The sequence below is a fragment of the Anser anser genome, assembly GCF_964211835.1.
Source record: "Anser anser genome assembly, chromosome: 5".
Taxonomy (NCBI): domain Eukaryota; kingdom Metazoa; phylum Chordata; class Aves; order Anseriformes; family Anatidae; genus Anser; species Anser anser.
The window spans coordinates 1,773,386-1,794,181 of record NC_139725.1 but is presented as its reverse complement, the minus strand read 5'-3'; the positions used below and the strand labels follow the sequence as shown (position 1 = coordinate 1,794,181).

Here is a 20,796-nt window from a genome sequence, read left to right as displayed (position 1 = left end):
ATTCGCTGTACTGTAGCTATCAAAGATTGTTTTGGAATACTACTCTGCGGAAGGCTATGAGTGCAAAATCAAAAAAAAATAAAAAGTAATAAGAAGTAGAATTAGGATTCATTTTGATGCCAGTAGTTTGATACTTGATTAAAAATTTCCTACAGTACAGCTTTTGATATCTTGTAAGTCATGTTAGTGTTAACTACCCATATGAAACCTGCTGTGAAAAGGCTTCAATAACAAGAACTATAACAACTTCATGAGGAATGTTTGAGTCATTGAGTTTAGTAAGTTATTGCGTAAGGCTTCTGCCAAAATAGGCTCGTTTATCATCCTGCAGACTTTGTGAAACTTAAAAATGAACAAGCGCATGCTATGAATACAAAAATATCTTTCTGATAGTCCATATCCTTATTGAAATAAAGGGAATAAAAAGAAAGGCAAGGAAAATGCATAGAGATCACTTAAGCTGTCGTACATGAAATCTGGCTTTTGGTTTAACTGTAGGTTTCCATGAAGCCTATGGCATCCAGATATATTGCAAAAACTAGTGTTTTGGTGCTGATGTGTATTACTGACTGGGCAGCTACCACATGGCCTGCTGAGCAGGAGGAGACAAATAAAGGAGAGGTGCCTTAAAAGTGCCCCTGGCTCCAGGTGGCAAGAGGAGGAGAGTCGTATAATCCCTACAATCTAAAAAGTAAAAATATGTGCCCTAGTTGCTTGCAGTTTGTAACTTGTGCTTTTAATATCTATTTCAGCTGTTCATGCTAAAAGTCTTGTAGCAATACTTCATCTTCTGGTTGCATTATCACAGTATTTTCGAGCACCAATCAGACTCCCAGATCACGTGTCCATTCAGGTTGTTGTTGTGCAGGTAAGAGAGGTATTAAACAGCTTCTGGCAGCGTTGAGAAATTGACTGAGGTTTTTTTGTTGATGGTGGGTTTTTTGTTTGTTTGTTTTTGTTTTGGGTGTTGGTGTTTTTTTGTTGTTGGTTTTTTTTTTTTTTTTGAAAAAGACGTCTAGAGTTTCTGTCTGGACACACGGGTGTCTCTCTCCTTGGCTGACAAGAAACACACGTGCGTCTTCTTTGCTGACAATGCTACAACCAGAAAAAGGCAGAAATGCTTTGCCAGATTGAGCTGTGGTTCAGAATATCATATTTTGATTGTGAAGTGTCCAGACTGTGACATGAAAAATATATGAAGCATTATTATTGTTGGAATGCGTTTTCTTATCTCTCAATACATCTCTTGAGTTACTATTTTTCCCATTTTTGACAGTCTTCTCACTTGTGTAGAGATTCAAATCATTCTTGGCACTGAATGATGAATTGTCACTGTTTATTACATTCAGATTCACGCTAGGTGACTAAATATTCTTTTCCAGCCTTGTGCATGCTAATTTATTCTGATTACAGTGTTAGCTTTCTCATAAGCATGCAAAAAACCCCTACAACTAAATTTTTTTGTCAGTGAGTCTCCTCATTAGAGCCACGTCCATCCAAACTCTTCATGTTATTCTGTTTATTATATTACTTTGTTGGACTTGTCCTTGCTCTATCTTGTTTGGCCTCTTCCCAATTAATTTTCTTTTCTTTCTCTCCAACTAATTTTGCTTTTCTGTTTCGCCCTGTAACTGTCATTATTTATATTTTTAACTGAAGTTATCCCTAAGTATCTTGTGCAAAGAGCTGTTACTCAGTTTTTGCGTGACTGAAAATGTGGGCAAGATCTGAGAAAGTAACCACTTCTTACTGCATTCACAGCAGACGAGTTTTGTAATTTGGGGAGAAATTTGAAGGAGAGTTTCTGGTACATGTATCAGTGACATCTGATAATCAATTCACTGACTGTCATATTTTACTTGGTGGGTTTCAGAGCGTGAGAGATAACCCCAGAAAATCTGCAGTTATGCCTCTAAGACTATGGAGGAACATAATTCTCAAACAGTTTCCTTTAGATATTTTAAATATATTAATTACACTGGTTTATGTCAAAGTTCTACCAAAACCAGCTTAAGAAAGAAAGGGTGCAGCAGTCAGGGCATCTTCGGAATAAGAAACTAAAAAAGAACAATAACACAGTCCTTAAATAAAGAACCAGATCTTGCATTCTGCTCTCTCTCCGTATGTCCAGACAAAATTCCCATTGAAATCAATGGACGTAATTCTCTTCTTGTTTAATAGGCTAATGTAGTTCAACAGCAAATCCACTGAAGTCAGTAGAGATAAACCAATTTAAAAACAATAAGTAGTGGGAGAATCTGGCTCAGTGCTTTGCCTCTTAGCTACACAGCTGTAGCTTAGGCGCCAGTGGATTGCAGAGAAAGCAGTTGTACCAGAATAAAATCCAAGTTATGTTGTTGAAGATTTCGCCCTGCAGACCCAGTCCTTGAGGAAGGCCAATCAGTGGAACTCCAAGGCTATGCTGATTCCCATTAACAGAGGGTGGGGGCTAGTATTCTTGCTATAATTGTACTTAAGACATTTTTCATTTTTTTTTAATGAAGGGTGTTTTTTAATTTTTATTTTTTAAATCTGTCTTTCATATCCTATGGGATTGGTTCTTTATTATTCATCATATACCCTTTGATCTCAATGAAACTTTTAATCAAAAACCTAAAGCCTAATTTAGTGTTCAAACTTAAACACCTGATGTTCTAAACCCTCACCCATTCTGTAAAGTAAGGTCATGCCTAGGGAAGCTCAACAGACTCTGGTAGCTGGTTTTAAATTCTATTCTATACAGTTGAGAAAGGGAGTGGTAAAGAAAGAAAAGTAACAGAAGAAATAATTTTGAGGAATTCTTTAAGGAAGTCTGCCTTAATTTATATTAAGATTTTGTTAGGTCTAGAAATGCCAGAAATGTTTGCTGTGTTGGCTGAGTGTAGTTTACTGAAATACAAAGATATTTCCGAAATAAAAAATGTGCTGATGCCCAACAGGTAATCAGCACAGTTCTTATGAAAGCTTGTTTTCTTTGGCTGTTTTGTACAAAAGCTGTTAGCGATGAGAGTCCTATGAAATCTGTGTGTTAAGCTGTTTATGAAAAATTGTGATACTTGGACCTTTCATAGCTGTTTTGCTACATTGCTTTTCTTTCCTTCCATACTGATAGAATGAATAAGTTTGAGCAAAGCCCAGGCTTTGTTTGGTCTTTTCTACTGAAACAAGAGAGGGTTTCTGCGGAGAGCTGGATCTTGCTGTCATTTTTGTCTCTTTTATTCATTTTCTATTTTGCCATCCTCAAATGGTTAAATGACAGATTTTGTGCAAGAGCTGTAAGTCAGAGAATGTAAAGTTGCAATGGCGGAGCAGTCAGGGTGGCTTCAATATATTCTGAATATTGGGGAAATCAGTTCTTGGGTGCACAAACCACTGTAAAGGAAAGCTAGGAAAATAATGGGAGCAGAGAAAGGTCTATTTTACAAGCTTAATCTGATAGCATTGGTCCCACAGCCTCTCTGAAAATGAGTCTGAATCATTTCTGAGCAGCACTGCCTGCAGGTTCCCAGGAAATCTTTTTTTGAACCTATGACAAATGGTGTCAGGCTCCAGAATGGTTCTGCACTTCGTCTTGGTGGGGCAGTTATAAAACACGGTCCACCAGATTAAATGCGTAGCAACAGTACAGAGGGAAAACCCATTCAAACATCGGGAAGATTTTCCAAGTGGGACTTCGTGTGGGAAACTAAGCAGTTGGCCCTCAGTTATAGAAAACTGATGATGTACAGTTGATGCAAACAGAGGTGAAGAGACCCTTTCCATGTCTAGACATGCTACCCAGCTTTCAGATTTTTCTTTTTGTCATTCTAGGAATAGTTGCCAAATTAAAATAAGTGATTAGGACAATCTTGGCCTTTAGTGCAGTCTTTCAGCTATGAGGGAGCAAAACGCTAAGCCTATCCGAATAAAGTCTTCTGTGGTCACTGGAATGTGTGTCCAGGTTTTCCATTTAACAGGGAATCTTTGAATTCATGCCTTATTTCTCAGTATGTTTCAAATAGTAGTTCATTTTTGTCATTTGTTATTTCAGTTCTAGCCCCTTTCATCTTTATGGAACTTTGCTGAGCAGTCTTTCACTCCTCACTAGCATTTCTTTCTATTTTGGGGAATATTGTGTCATTCTCTGTCAAGTTTAAAACAACTTCACAACAAGTGATATCAGTGTTAGGGTCAATTTTGAGTTTAAGAGTTTTAAAAAGTGAAAAAGACGTATGGGAAGCAGCCTGCATAGAGGAGGTACTTAGACTAGTATTTCTGAGGTTGATTCATGTTGTTGGGACATTTTCACCAGTCATCTTCCAAGTACAAAGCATAGGAAAGCCTGTCTTGACACAGGCTGGTGTCCAGCAGATGCATGTTTTGTTTGGGCAATGTGGAAATTCCATTTTTGTCAACAATAGGATAGAGGTTCAGAATTCCTATTCATATTAATATCAGTTTATCAAAAAGTGAAATATGTTTTATGTTGATACTAGAGAATGTTTTAGGCCGTGTTGCACATTTGCAGAGTGGAGGTAGAGTATTAGAAGCCTTTTTCTTCCCTATATCGGCAGACTGAGCACTGAGAAATACAATTGCCATTGCTGTGATGCTCACCCCCTCTAGGAGAGCGGAGTGATAGGGCTTTTGCTCCAGAAAGCATTATTGGCTCATCAGAATCACCATGAAGGAATAAAATCTTCCGTTCACCCTGCAGCTAAGAGGGAAAAAAAAAAAAAAGCCAGAGTGTAATTTTAACTTGAACTAGACTGTAACTTCAAGTACAAATGCTTATTTGTTGTCTGCACAACCTGGAGATGAAGATAGCCCTAAATGATGCAAATTTTCTTCAAACTTTAAAGACATATGACAGAAGGGGCGTCAGCAGCTGATCTATGCTCCGTTCAGTATGTAACACACAGGACACCACTCTGTCTTTATAATGTTTAGAGCTCCTCCTTGAAAGTGTTTTAACTATATGCAAGATAATTAGTAACAGGGCTTTAAAAAATATTAAGAAACCCCCCTGAAACTGTCATCTGTCTAAAAGGACAATTCGGATTGTTCTAAGTGCCACTCTGAAGTACCTGAGAGGATGCTATGTGTGACTTTCTTGCTGAAAGTAAGCTTAATCCTTGTATATATTTTATTAATGCAGTTTTGAAGTAATTGACATAAGCCTGGCCAAATTCTTAGCGCTTCATACACCCAGGATTGCCTCTGGTGAGGGATGTATTATCTTCTCCAAAGCAGGGAAGAACAGTAGCTGCAGTTCACATGCCATGAAGGACTTTTCCAAAATGCTATTCTGCTTTTCTCTTTTCTACATGGAGTGCAAGTCTAGGACCACAATAAATTTATTTTTCTCATTTCCTTGTGTGACAGGGAGTGAAGAATCATGAATAATTGCCTAATGTCTAGACTTTATATGCAGCCGTCAGCATTTGCTTGGCATTTCTTTCTGTATTGCAAAATTTTACTAATTCCAGTGAATAGAATTAACAGAAAGAACACGAAGTGAGGCAAAACATGTGTGGTATGTATACCACCACCATATGACTGTAATCTTCATCCTGGAAACAATGTCACACTTTTCAACTCCTTCGTTTTGTGACTTAAATTGCAACCATTTGAGTTGGCTTCTGCCATTTTGTGCACAACTTCTATGCACAGGCTGCTAACCACCATGTATGAAGGGCTTCTTGCATTGGAAGAGCATTGGAGCTAATGCATATGTTAACATAAAGATGGCCAGGCTTTGGAGCATGCAGTGAACGGATTATCCTACATTTTGGTTTTCCATCACAAGCAAAGAGAGCCCTTTGTGTTGAGAGAAGTCAGAAAAGGAAAACACTAAGGTTAAAAAAAAAAAAAAAGTGTATGAACAGGGCAGAAAGAACAGGTAGCCTAGGAGCAAGATTTCACCAAAGATGAAGTATGGGCACCCTCTGCCACAATATTCATTGAAATAATAATTCAACTCACCAGGATATACATCTACTAAAAGACTTGCATATGTGTTTAGGTGTTTCAAATATCTTGCTGAATTGGGGCCCTTAAAAGAAAAGTGAGTTAAGAACAATGAAGAAAGGAAAAGAAATACTTCCTTCTACAGGTGGAGTTTCAAGTTTCTTGTTACTGTACAAGAGAGTTTTTTGAAATACTTGAAAGGAGAAATAATACATTACTCTAAGTTTGTTTTAAAAAGTTCTTATTTTGTAGATTTCGTATCTAATTACGTTTATACAAATCAAACAGATCACAAATACATTTTTACTGTACCCTAAGCATTAAACCTTACTGAGAAAAATGTCACTTTTTTATTTTTTCCAGAAACGAGAAGGAATCCTCCAGTCTCGTCAAATTCAAGAGGAAATAACTGGTAACACTGAGTATGTCAACACCACTTTTGCCAGCAATTCAGTAATTGAACACAGATGTGTCTCAGAAATTCAAGCATTTGCTGATATTTAGATTTTGGTATTGGGGTTCCAAGGAAGATGATGCATCAGCCAGTGATTGTATTTCAGTCCTTGCAAGAGCTACAAACATGCATCTAAAAATACAAAAGGATGTGGAAATTCAGAGCTAGGGGACTAAAAGCAGGAGACCAGGATAAAAGAGAAGACAGAGTGAAGATATTCAAAATCTCTGTATTTTATATTTATTATTATTTATTTCTGCATTTATTGCATTTCGTATTATTGTATTCAGAATGCCTTCAAACAAACAAACAAGATGTATCTCTTTTATGTTGGTATTTATTTGATAAAGAACAACTTGATTCTGTCAAAAAGGAGTGCAATATGACTATTTTTTAGTTGTTTGGACTTTGGGGATGTAAAGTGACAGTAGTAAGCCCTGTACATGTCATCTCATCAAGCCATTTGTAACAGAAAAGTTATTCCAAACCAACAGAAAGCAATCATAGAATATCCTAGTTTCTTATAGATTGGAGAGAATCCAGACTAATGATTTTATTAACCTTTATGGATTTTTTTGTGTAATATTTGTATGAGGGATCAACTAGAGCAAAATGCTGTACTTCTTAATAAGGTAGTCCAAGTATTGTTCTGGCTGCAATTTGTATTGCAGCTGATGTGACAAATGCATCTTTAAAGCAAAGGGAAAGTTTTCAGAAAATTAACATGAAAAAGTATTCTTCACTGGCAAGGTGTGCTGATTTGGTTCAGCAGTGGGAAACCTGAGATCTGGCCTTTCCATGAAACTTTTGTGAAGCCAGGAGATACTATGCTGATGATCTCCAGACTAAATCTGGAGTCTCATCTGGAGTAACTTAATGAAGGTTTTCTTAATTCCATGAATCTCCTCCAGTTTTCACCAAGCTGAAGATCTGGCCACATATGCTGTTTCATTTTGCAGGACAATGTCTGCAAGAGAATTATATATATAACTTTTTTTTTTTTTTCCATAGGGCATTTTCAGGAAGGCATGGTAAGTTCATTTGATTGTTAACTTTTTCTTAAGGCATCCAGAGTAGACATTAGTTTTGCAGCGGGTGGTCTATTTGATCAAACTGCAAGGAAGTAAAGAATTTATAATTGACCTGGCAAATATATGAATATATGTGCCACAGACTGTTGTGACAGTTAACAAAGGGAGAAAAGCATTAAAATCAGTCTGACCATCTTTAAAACGCATTTCAGTACTTTTCAGCACATGTTAATTTGCAGATGCTTTATGGTTTAACATCAGAGCATTATTGTAATGGTATTAATGGTCATAAGCTCACAGCATAATATGAAATGATGTGTTATGGTAAACCAACTGCTGTACTTGTTGGCATTCTTGCATATGTTACCTACTTACACTTTACTGACTTTGGGTTTTTATTCAGCAGGTTCATTTGCCTAGAATGTTTCATGATTAGTATTGAGACTGGCCAAACGCCTGGCCGACAGAAAACACATATGAGGAGTTTAGATGGAGTCCCACCAAGAACTTAGCATTTGTTTCTTATATTGTTTCAATGATTGCTTTACTGCTGAGTTAAAAAGCTACATGCATGACATTTTTCCCATGATATCCCAGTGCAGTCTTACTTCCTTTAAAGTCACCCTTCTACAAATAACCTTTGGATGTACTTCAGCAGTTTTCATTGAGGAATATGAACGTAGCTTTTTCTGGAGTCATTCTCTATCACTCAGATTGTCCAAATGGAAATTTCTCTGAAAAGGTTATTTTTTTTCTTTTTTCACCTTCAGAAGGTAACCGCAGTACTGTTGCAGTCATTCTGCCCTAGGTTGCCTGTCCTACTAATCATGTACTAAATTGCATTATCAGAATGGTCCAAAAACATCTATAAGAAAGATTGTTTTGCAGCTGTATAATTGTAAGCTTGCCTGAGGTGGTTAATACAGTGTAGCACTCCACAATGCAATCCCCTGAGTGATACATACACAGTGTGGCCCCTGTGGAAAATTTTCCTCTGTAGATGTGACTCCAGAAGTAAACTCATGTTCTTCTGAACAAAATACGTTGGTTACCTAACTCCCAGTATCTGGCTGTTCAGGGTTTTATGTATATGTATTCCACCCTTTTCTCATTTTTGAGAAACAGGTTGTTAGCTAATCCGAGTCATACTTGAAAACGATGCTTTCCCTAAACAATAGCAACTTAGAGCAAGAGAGAAATATGCAAAATATATGGTACTTGGAATACAAAGAGACTATATTGAAACATTTTGCTGACTCTTGTCTTAAATAAGTATGTGCTTTAGTAAGTGTTTATCCTGCATCTGGACAACTGCTGCTAAGTACATTAACATCTCTGATTTTTTTTTCAGAAAGAGATGCATTTGACACTTTATTTGACCATGCTCCAGACAAGCTCAATGTAGTAAAAAAGGTTAGAAATATTTATTTTTAAAATACATAATATGTATCTGCATGCTTGTGTGAGTATATGTTGCATGTGCGTGTATATAATATACCATTGACATGGTTTGTATACATTAAATACCACTAAGCTTTATGCTGAAAATAAAAATACAAATTCATGAATATAATGTTAGTTTTTGTAAATATTTAGCAGCCTGAAATTAACTTTGGAATGCAGAAAAAGATACAGTTATCAAAGTTTTCATCAAAAGTGAGTTCTCACAAAGTATGTGCTGATTAAAACTCAACTGGGTTGATTTAGTTCACTGCTGCCAAAGAGTTATACAGTTTACAACTGCCAGGGGTCTGACCTAGAGTATTTTGGTTGCTGTCTGATTTGAGTTGAGTCCAATTACCCACTTCCCTACACTCTGCCACAAGTTTTTTTGAATTATTATTATTTCTGTTACAAAACTGAATTTTTTATTTATATACATCATGTTCACTTTATTTCTGTTCATCATTCTTAAAAAAACAAAAAACAACAAAAGATTTTTTTAATGTAGTATTTCAGTTTTAAAACTTAAAAAAAAAATACTGTATTGCAGTCTCTTTGCTCATGCAGGTTCTGTTCTGAGTGGAGTTCATTCCATGCAAGGAACTGCTGCCCTACTGAATAGACCTTCACTAAACTATTTTCACATTTCAGACTCTCATCACATTTGTGAACAAGCATCTCAATAAATTGAATTTGGAGGTCACTGAACTGGAGACCCAGGTAGGATTTTATAGCCTATTGTGAAGGGGAGGGATGCTTGCACTGTTATGCGCTATGACTCCATCTTTATTCACAAATTCCATTGACCTGTTATTGATAGGACTCTAAGATGTTACTTCACTGGGAAGCCCTTCAATTTTAAATATGTTCATATGAGTAAAACCCTCAACAATTAAGCATGGAAATCATAAGGGCAGCTAAATTTCTCTTAGAGCAGTTTTTCACTTTCATTAGCATAAAAATTATTTAGCAGATGCTACCTCTTGGGTGCTGGTAAGTGCTGTTAGGAGAACCTGTGCTTGTTTTGGTCAGGCTCTGTCTGCTTGGTTTGATACAATTTCAAGCAGAACAGTTGTTTCCTGCCTACCTTTACACAAGCCAGTAATCCCATAGGATTGCAATGACTATTTAGTGAGATACATCCTTGAGACTAAAGCTGCTCAAGTGTATAGGCAGCTGTACAGCTGGTCTGCAGGCTTGATTGCACCACAGAAATAATGTGGTACACAGTCTGCTTTCTTGTTCTAAGCTGCTAAATTGGGTGGAAAGAAGCTAAAAGAAAAATTTTATTCTGTGGTTTTAATAAATCCCTATATGAACAATTGGCAGCAGTTACCATAAGAAAATTACAAGATCAGACAGGAAGGATGCTATCCACACTATCAGAAAAAATGGTGTTTTCAAGACAGGGTTTATTTTATGTCATGTTTCATGTTATTACGAACAGGGTTAATTTGAATAGCTATCACTCTGATAGAGATTTTTCAAAGGTAAAATTGAGATTTAGATGGAAAGAATGTGTAAGGGCTTTCAGAAAGATGTCACTATGCCTGCATATTGCATTGTTTACTTTTGGAAAAAAAAAAATGTATTATTTAAAAGTGCTGAGAAACACCTTAAGTGTGTATCCGAAACAACATTCTCTAAGATGAGAGACTATTTCTATCAGTTGAGAGAAAATGAGCTACCTCAGGAAGGCCAAATCATAGAATCATTTAGGTTGGAAAAGACACTTGAGATCATCAAGTTCAACTGTCAGCATAACACCACCAAGTCCATCACTAATTATCGAATCACAGAATGACTCGTGTTGGAAGGGACCTTAAAGGTCATCTATCTAGTTCCATCCCCCCTGCCATGGGCAGGGATGCCACCCACTAAATCAGGTTGCCCAGGCCCCCATCCAACCTGGCCTTGAACCCCTCCAGGGATGGGGCATCCACAGCTTCTCTGAGCAACTTGTTCCAGTGCCTCACCACTCTCTGGGTGAAGAATTTCCTCCTAACCTCTAATCTAAATCACCCCTCTTGTTTAAAACCATTCCCCCTTGTCCTGTCATTATCTGACTGAGCAAAATGTTGCTCTCCATCTTTTTTTTTTAAAGGGTGCTTTTTTTTTTTTGATTATGAGAATATCTCAGTGTACTGATAGACCTGATGCTACAAGGTTAAGAGTGAGATGCCTTTAACAAAGTCTTAGAGATGTTACTAATTTTTAGATTGATATGAACATGTATCATAGCAATTAGTTATCTTCTATACGTAATTGCATACACTGAAAATAGATTCACACAAACTTGCAAAACATAGAAGATGATTCTTTGTTCCTTTATTTCCTTCAACAAACTGAATTTCTGTGTGGTCATGAGATTGCACCTTCATTCTGCTTCCTTCCGCACAGGGAGTGCGTGCCGTTTGATAGCTTGAGAGGTGTCTTTTCTGATAGCCTGGAACCAGCAGAATAAAAAGCAAAGGCATAGATCAAACCCACTGACCACTGCTCTCTCCAGGAACTTTATTCTGCATGTGTATTCAGAAAATATATTGAGAAATATCTTTTCTACAGTTTGCAGATGGTGTGTATTTAGTCCTGCTAATGGGTCTCCTAGAAGGCTATTTTGTTCCTCTCCACAGCTTTTTCTTGACTCCTGATAGTTTTGAACAAAAGGTAATTATATTTCTTTGTTTTTAACAGAAAAAAAAATAATGTCTAGTAGTACAAGGACAATACAAACTTTCCTGCATAGGCCTCATGTAAATAGCTGAAATCAGAAGAGGGCTATACTTGTAACCATTTCCAGACATTTTTCAGATCTCTGTGTTAAGGCTTATTCAGAATAAAAGGGAAAATTATATTAATGATGGGGTGTCTAGCAAATATTAACTAATTTTGGCAACCATTGTGTGAGGCTGTCATTGAGCCAGACTTACTGTCCATTAATTGTGTAAAGAATTACACACATGAATTGATGACAGAACTGATTTTTTGAGTCTAAAAATCAAAGAATTTGACATTTCAAAGGTTTAATGTTTTTTGGAAGCATGAAGGCATATATGTACTATGCATCATTTTAAGACCAACCGTTACTGCAGTGTCTGTTGCTATCCAAGCAATTCCAATGTCTGTTCAAGACAAGCACTCCATGAGCCATCACGTTCTAATTTTTAAACTTGGGGGAGTGGGTTATTCTTATTTTTAAGTTTTTTTTTTCTATGTGAAATATTAGTTCAGATGTTATTTTTCAATTATTTCTGTATTTTTGAAACCACCATCACCACACAGGAAAAAAAAAAAAGGATTGTCTGGATTGATATATGGAGCCCTGATTTTTATTTTTTTCCCCTTCCAAGCATCTTTTTTTTTTTTAACCATTTATAGTATACTGTTTATAGATCATCATAATGACTTCTTATATTACATTACTAGGTCCTCAATGTATCCTTTGCATTTGAGCTAATGCAAGATAGTGGATTGGAAAAACCAAAGCCAAGACCAGAAGGTATCTATTCTACTTTTCGTGGTATCTCTCTAAAATTTTGAGTTGGATCCAGACCTTTTCTCATGAGGTTGTGATATGAATAAATTAAGGTTAAAATGGTAATACAAGAGAGAAAGGCAAGATGCATTTTGAAGTGCTCAGGTAGTGCTGCATTTTATGTGACTGATAGATACACTTGTTCAAATGTTGCAAGGCTTGATTTCTTGAGTGACCAGGGTAAGAGTTGCTTGACCAAACACATGCAGTAGTATTCAGATATCCAATGAAAGAAGAAGAAAGTAATTGTGAACGGTGTCACTTGCAAATATGAATTGCTCCAATTGCTCCATTTTCCCCTGTCCCACATCTTTATACTAAACCTCAAGTATTCCGGTGTAACTTAAAAGATTTTCTTAAAAGATGTAGATGTGGAAGAAAAATTTCAAATGTTCACTTAGCTGTCTTTGAGTGCAGGACCTAATCATGCATATTTTAAATCAGATTTAGAGCTAGAAACTGAAAGTAAAGCATGTCTTCAGTGAAGGTTTTGTTGCTGACATTAGCAGGACCAGGATTCCACTCCTCCTCAGTCATATAAATGCAAGGTTTAAATCCAACTTTTCAGGCTGGATATAAGACCGTTAATTCACTGTACGTGTTCCATCTTAACAACAGTAGGCATGCACACACAAAAATTGTCTCAGGAGTAAGCCTATGCTGCTTGTGCATTTAATCTGGACTTACTCAGCCTATTTTTTCACTTCTGTTGATTGCTTGAACTCTTATCCACAATCATGCTTAACTACACCAGTGGTGGCTGTGTCACAAATTTTTATGTTTGAAAAAGTCAAAAAGAGACGGGGGAAATAGTGAAATCTGGGGATCCAAGTAAAACAGAGAGTACTTGTGATCCCTTACTCCCCATGGAGGTTTAAAATTCTTATGGCATTTAATTTTTCAGGTATTTATTGCTCTAGGGGACAGCTAATTTTTCCAGTATAAATCAAGCCATAAGGATATTTCAGCATATTTAAGACATTTCTTGTGCAATTACTGAAATACTTAATATGAAACTTCCTGCCCAATGTGAATGGAAAAACACATCTGTTTTATGTGTTGTTACATTGGGCACAATGCCCACACTTAAAATTTCCAGTGAGCAAAAGAGTATTGAAAAGGATCTTACCCCAGAAGTGTATACTAAATACTCTTTAAATTCCTACACTGTTTCTTTGAGGTTCTTGAGGAAAAAAAAATGCTGAAAAGTGCTTCAGAATATGAAAAACATATTTAGTGGAAAAAAGAATGTGGTTAAGTAAATGAGTATGAAAACCAATGATTTTTATGGGGTCAACAGTTTATTTGGCTTGTTTGCAATATAATTGAAAGGGTTTTTAAAAAGCTTTCCATGACCTTTTACTTTAAAAATTGCCAGAACATTAATCTACTGAGTCTATAACAAATTCCTTTGCAGTTTGAGCTTTTTCAGATTACTTCTTGAAACATGTACATCAAAGCCAAACTTAAGTTTCTCATTTTGAAAATTTCAACTGGTAAAATGTTTTACGTTAGTCAAACACAATTAGCAATGGAAATAACTCATCTTCCTATGTGAGCACACTGCTTTTTAGTGTGGACCTTTCTGTGGAATTCTGTTGTGGTGGTGGAATTTTATGGTGACTTGGCAAATACCTGTCAATTTATCTCTTCATTCATTTGAAGTTCTGTATTAGTAAATGAAAGTGTTATGCAGCTTGCTGTTGGCATCAAAGAGGAAACTTCCTGAGATATATACAGTGTTACATACAGAGTGTAACACGATGTTGTGGGGCAACATGCCCTTCCTGTAGCTTTTAACATTTTCTCTTCATTTTATAGTAAGCATTTTTGATCTGGTTTATTAAGAGTCACAAAACCATTGTTTCATGCATAATTTAATCATTAAATCTAGGTTTGATTGTTTTCACTTTGTCCATAGGTGTCAGTGTGCCATGTTGCTAATATCTTTAGCCCTTCAGTTAGCATACTTTAGGACACCATGCATAGCTGTGACTGGATGTATTGTTCAAAGTACAACCCCTTTGCAATCTGTGAGAAGCATCAGTATAGATAAATATAATGGCAAAACGGACAAAACCACCTGGTGATTACATACACAATTTACTAGGTTTACTTGGAGGCTTTGAGAACAGTGGGAGTATGCACACCATCTGCCCTCTGCCTTCATGGCCAATTCCAAGGACCAAAGTTGGGAGATTGAGTTCCTATACAGTCAACAGAAAGAGATGGAGCCTTTCTGATGGGCAATTCTAAGTCCCTATTTGAGATTGAATATCCCTTGAAGCACTAATGTAGACTGCTATAGTAGTACATGTCAGTTTGTTTTATAGATTTCTTGTGAAATAATATTGACTTTCTCAACAACTTCCCTTGGAAACAGCGGGTATTCATTAGCTTTTTGTTTCACATAAATAATTTACTTTAGATGTCGAGTGTCTAACAACTGATTCAGCCATGTACATCAGCTAACCTAAAGCATTTTCAGAAAAGTCTTCAAGGGGCACTTGTATACCTAGTTTTTTAGATCCTTTGGAAATTTTCAGATTTTAACCTTGCATCTAATTATCTTGCCAAAATTAGGCCTAATAAAGGAAGTTGCAGCCCAGTATGGGCCAAGACCTGCAAAATCCCTATACAGAAAAGTTCAATTTGTTTTTGCCTGTTTTTTTATTTATTTTATTTATTTATTTATTTTTGAGGTTGTTACTTTTTGGCTACAACTAACTGAAGATTCAGTCCTGTCAGTATGTGTGATACTATGTACAAGTTGTCTCATGGGCCTTTACAATTTGGTTGCATTTCTACATCATCAGCATTAGCCATTTATTTCCCTAACTGAAAGTGGTTGAGAAAATTATTTTTGAGTTGACAGTTTACATGTTATTTGCTTATATTTCTACTCTTTTTTACTGTCTTTGTGATTCTAATGTTTATGGATATGAATCTGAGCAAAGAGAGGAAATAGAGAAGGGGCACTTCTTTTTGGCTTATAAAGTTTTGGCTTATAAAGTTACTAATAGTTTTTTCCTTGTCTTTTTTCTAGATATTGTAAATTGTGACTTGAAGTCTACACTAAGAGTACTATACAACTTGTTTACCAAATACAGGAACGTGGAGTGAAGAATTAATTTGGGACGTAAAGGAGTCTTAACAAAGAAAGCGTCATAACTAGCGTATTTTTCATCAGTATTTCTCTGCATCTTTGTCCTAAAAGGAGCTAAACCATTTATCTGAAGAATCTTTAATTGACTATTCTCACACATCTATTTTCATAGCAGGTTTAAAGCTAAGGCTGTGTTTAGTAACTTTAGTTCAGGTTAGACTTTGAAGTCAAACATAGGAAGTTTCTGTATGAAGCATTTATTTTAACGTTTTTACGTATATCTTTTCTGATCTGGGGAGGGGAAGGATATTTACTCTCCATGGTAAGATGGTTGTATTCTAATTATGACACATATGCATGGCGAGAAACAGTAAAATACTGTTCACATCACAGCTAAAAAGAACAGACTTTCTCAAGCACTTAATCTGATTAATTTATTTAGTTAGGTTTGAATTTTATGGGTACAAACTGAAGTTGCTACTTATTCTTTCAGACTTACTATAATGTGATACTCTGCTTTAAATATGTATTATTGAACATTCCACCAAATACACTTTGCAGCTTGTTCACTTAGTTTTGTTCAAGGAAGAGATCTTTCTCTTCCTCTCTTTTTCCTAAAGTACACATTTCAGGATAGCACACCTGTATAATACAGTTTCCCTATATTATTTGTATTATTAGCATAGTATTAGAAAGTAAAAGAATGACTTGTTTTTCTTTTAATTGTTGGAACACAGGATTCCCAGGTTTTAAATCTAAATTTATTGCTAAATAAGATTTAGAATCTGTTCCTTTGATTGAATTTATGATTAATGTATTTTGCTGCTTAATGTCCAACATAAAGAATAATATATATTTTCCAGAAACATTCCTATAGCCTTTCAGATACAAAAGCACTGTTTTTAGGTCAAAACTACTCCCATCTGCAAAGATTCTGTTACAGTGTAAGATTCTTTGGTCATTTTATATGGCTATAAAGAATATTTTTTTCTAATCATGACCAAACGTAAGCTGTTAACCTGTTTGGTTTTAGTTTTATTTTTAACAGACATAAAAGACAAATGGGAATTGATTCTTCCCTTAGACTGCTGTCAAGCACCAGTTATGTTTCCATAAAGAATCTGTAGAGACTGCCTGGCATGAGTATAAATCGTTAAAACCTGCACTGGTATAAGCTGAGGAGTAAATTAATCATTTGTTAGAAGTCTTGATGTTAGTTTTAGATACCTTTCTAATAGAAGCGTTTCAATGCAATCAAAGATTCTTGGGATCCTGGGTTACAGAGTAAGGAAAAAAATCCTTAGGCAGAAATTATTGGCCTACTGTTTAGAAGTCTTTGGACTACTTAGTGCAGGAGAGAGACTTTTGAATAGTCATCCAATTATGGCAAAACTGGTATAGGTGAAAGGGAAAGGAAGTCTGTCAGCTCTTAAGACTGTTGGTCTGAAGAAATGTAGTGCTGGCAAGAACAGTATGTAACAGCTGTATGTTATTTATTATACAAAGCGTAACGTATTTTTCAGTTTTTAGGGCTTCTATTTTTAATTAGTGCTTTCCAGTGCAACATTAGTATAAAGGGAAGAGAAGCAATTACATTCTGTCTTCGGTGAACATAAACTACGTTAAATATCAAGATGATATTGACTTCTGCTGGAGGGCTACAGAAATTTTTCTGTAAATAAATAAATCTCAATAAGGAAATACCAACTTTTGCAAAGAAAAGTCATTACTTAATTCAAAGGATAATATCAGGATATTCTCTGAACTCAGAAGTTGATATCTTGTTGTCACATACATTCTAAATATTTTCATTAAAATATTTGTTTACCTCTATGTTTTTTTAACTGAGTTTCTGAAGTTAGAGGTACAGAAAATGATTATTTGCCTTTTATGATAGGTAAATAACTGGACCTTTGTCAAAATGAACGTTTGCTTTATATCTTTAATATTACTGATCTTTCTGAGAAGCTGCACAATAGGAGTTAACCAAGTATTTTTTGAGCAAAATGAGATGGAGCTTCTCACGTATACCAGCTGCAATTTCAGCTTATTTCAATGTCTGACATGTAAGTTTTCCATTTGCAGACTTAGATTATGGTAATTGTAGTAGTTCATTAACAAATGTATGAAGTTTTTTTCTGCAGATCCTCCTCAGTTGAAACACTCTTTAAAGTCTTAGCAATGCTAAAATATTTTGATTGTCCTTGTTTCCAGGAGTGCACTTTCTTTAAAGAGGAGATTTATGTATGCAAAAGAAAAAGGTTAGGAACAGTGAAACTGTTTTTCGCTTGGACTTGAAAACATGTATTTCTGTGTTATATTGGTGTAACAGTATTGGAGATTTTGAAGTCTCTTAGACTCAGTTTTCCACCTGTAAAAAACATAAAGCTGACACAGAATTGTGAAATCCTCATGCTGAAATGCAATTATGCAGAATCATGGAAACATTTAAACAACATCCAACCTCTACACAAATATCTGTCCTGTAGTAAGAATTTACGTAAATTATAAGTGCTATATAATCAAGAGTGCCCTGTGTAAATATAGGCCCATGTGATAATTTTAACACATTCACACAAATAGTGTATGCTGCCAGGTAGGAGTGGCTCACTGCTTATATTTTGAAAGTATAGATTTAAATAGCTATCAAATAAATATGAAATCTAATATACAGATTATATCTAATATTTATTGCCTTGATACAGAATATTATAGAAATATAGAATACTACTGTAGGTAGTTGGCTCTTCAGCAATCAGTGTAGGCCAGCGCCTTCCTGCAGGGAACTAAAATGTTACGTTAGTTGGGCCAAATTCTGCTCACACCTATGATGCTTGTATTCTCGTTACACAGTATGTATGTCAATGTACAAATGACTACAGAATTGCCTTCACAATTTATGTTAGGATAGAAGTTGTTTAAGTTTTAGGTCAATCCTGGTCTTATTTATAATGACTCTAAATGCTTAAATAGATCCAAATCAATGGATTTAGCCTATGTAAAATATGAACAGTCACCTGGAGAAGCATGTTTCTCTGACTCCAGAGGAAGCCGCTGATCTTGAGGGTGCTATCTCAGCACTTTGGGCTGCCTTTAAGATCTCATGGTGGTATCTGGGTCTCATGCACCTGGCCATTGTGTCTGTAGTGTTCTGTCATCTGAAGGCCCACAGGTTGCTGAGACCCTTGAAAACCAGGAAGCTGTTAGCCTGATGTGAGGAACTGAAAGACAGTAAACATTTCTGTTCATGGGGCATTATGAAACTGCCAAAAGAACATTTTTCTGTGCTTCCCTTACTTCTAATCCATCTATTTGCCATCGCAGTAGTATGGTAGCCGGGTTTGTTTTGTGTTTACAGGCGGGCAACATCTCCCTATTGATGGATTCTTTTATGCTCTGTCAACCACACAGAAATCAGTTTTTCAAAGAGGAGCTACAGATTCTTAGAGTATATCAAAAAGATGTCAAAATAATTATCTAAAATCCTAATATCTTAAGATCAGCTCCTTCCATGTTTCTTTCTAAGCTGACTGGCTTTTATTTGCCATAAAGAACAGGCCCTAGAAGAAGGTATCAAAGAAATCCTTGCATGATTTTACCTGAGACACACACATCAAGCCCAGTTGTAGTGCTCTGTGTTTCTGATGAAGCATGGACTCACTGAGTCTCCTATTGAATGAGCTGACTGCAGGATATGTAGTTCTTCACATCTCTTAGTCAGTAGATATTTCCCTATTACAGGGGGAGCAGTAGCTCTTGCAGCTACATAGTTTAGGAGCTCAAGTGGACCAGCAAGTGCTGGATAAGGTCCTCATCTATTTCTGTTGACAGCGGACCAAGTTGCTTGTTGGCACGTAAATCAGTGCCATTAGGTGAACAGAGCATTTGTTCCTTTCTCTTTTTACAGAGGGTTACAGTATTTGGGAATGGTTTGCATTCAGGCAAACTATATTGATTGACATAAATGATACCTGGTTGACCTTTATCCTTACTTATTTTCATGAAGTATGTTTTTAAATTCCTGTCTGAGCTTAATTTTGCAGATACCTTACTGCAATTCACGATATTGTAAAGCAGAATTCCTTTTAGAAGTGATGAGTTTCATTTCATTAGAGAAAGATACCTATGATATTTAATACACTATATACTAGCTTTAGGTCTAGATTATGTTGTTCTTGTCTTCCCAGCACAACAGCCACCATGCATGGCCTGTGTGTATGCCAAACACCCAAAAAGAGAACAGTGCCCTTGAAAGACCTCTTGCAGGATTTTCTGTAGTGTTACCTTTGCCATTTTACTATGAGAATGAATGTGGATTTTCTCTTTAAAGTACAAGTAAGGGAAGAAGAAATCAACTGTAGGAAGTTATAATTAGTTTTAAGTATGATTTTTATTGTATCACAGGAAAAATTGAGATAGTAGCATGAAAATTCCAAAAAATTTTGCATACCTCAACAACCACAGATATTCCAAAGATTTTTTGAGTCATTTGACATTTACTAGGGCTAATGTTACGTATTTTGACAATATTTTCTGTGTGCCTATTTCTTTTAGTAATAATTAATTTTTTTTTCTGTTTAATAGTTCAGTGCTACACAGCAGCAATGTTAGTGTCATTTAAATATTTGCTTCCAAATCTTAAGATCAATTTCAAGAAAAAACAATATTTGCAAATTTCACTTCTTAAGGTGTGTATCTGAAAATAATGCTTAGTTTAAATTAAGCTGTGTTGTTTTCAACTACAGAGTTAGTAGCTTTCACAGAATCTCTTTTATGTACTCTGTAAGTAAGTGACACTCCACTGCTGATTTTTCCTTTGTTTTTTCTTCTGAAACTTTTGTTATGATCCACAATAAAATTTGCACCTGAAATTCAACACTGTATGTTGTTGTTGGGCCAAAGTATGACATATATGAAAAAAGCTAGGAAGGCTGTATGGTTTTATGTTCCCAGAACTTCCAGACCTCTCTATGCATCTAAGCCATTCTCAGTTACCTCCTTGTGGGTGTACTCGGTGTTTATTATTTTCTGTGGAGGCTGGTGACAGCTGAAAGTGGGTTGGCAGAAACGGACATGTAAGCATATGCTCAAAATGATTAACAGCAGCAGGTCAGGAAAATTTTGTATTTGACTCAAAATGGCAAAGCATGCCTTTGCTTTGATATTGCTATGTTGAGCTCCTTAGGGAGGATTTTTCAGCTGGTTATAATGCAATTTTCTTCAGGGTAGTTTTGTTATTTAAAATTTAAGAAAATGTTAGTGAAATGTTAAAATTATC

At 35.9% G+C, this 20,796-nt stretch overlaps 1 protein-coding gene across 2 annotated transcripts in view; it reads left to right on the top strand.

Annotated features, from left to right (window-relative positions):
- PARVA (parvin alpha) overlaps positions 1–20,394 on the top strand; it is a 67,013-nt gene extending 46,619 nt beyond the window's left edge. For both annotated transcript variants that reach the window (XM_083837369.1, XM_083837370.1), the window contains exons 6-13: positions 753–868; positions 6,313–6,371; positions 7,415–7,434; positions 8,786–8,847; positions 9,529–9,597; positions 11,443–11,544; positions 12,304–12,376; positions 15,459–20,394. In XM_083837369.1, the coding sequence (XP_083693495.1) occupies positions 753–868; positions 6,313–6,371; positions 7,415–7,434; positions 8,786–8,847; positions 9,529–9,597; positions 11,443–11,544; positions 12,304–12,376; positions 15,459–15,535 (578 nt within the window). In that variant the 3' untranslated portion in view covers positions 15,536–20,394. The remainder of the gene's footprint in view (positions 1–752; positions 869–6,312; positions 6,372–7,414; positions 7,435–8,785; positions 8,848–9,528; positions 9,598–11,442; positions 11,545–12,303; positions 12,377–15,458) is intronic.
- Positions 20,395–20,796: the final 402 nt, after the last annotated feature.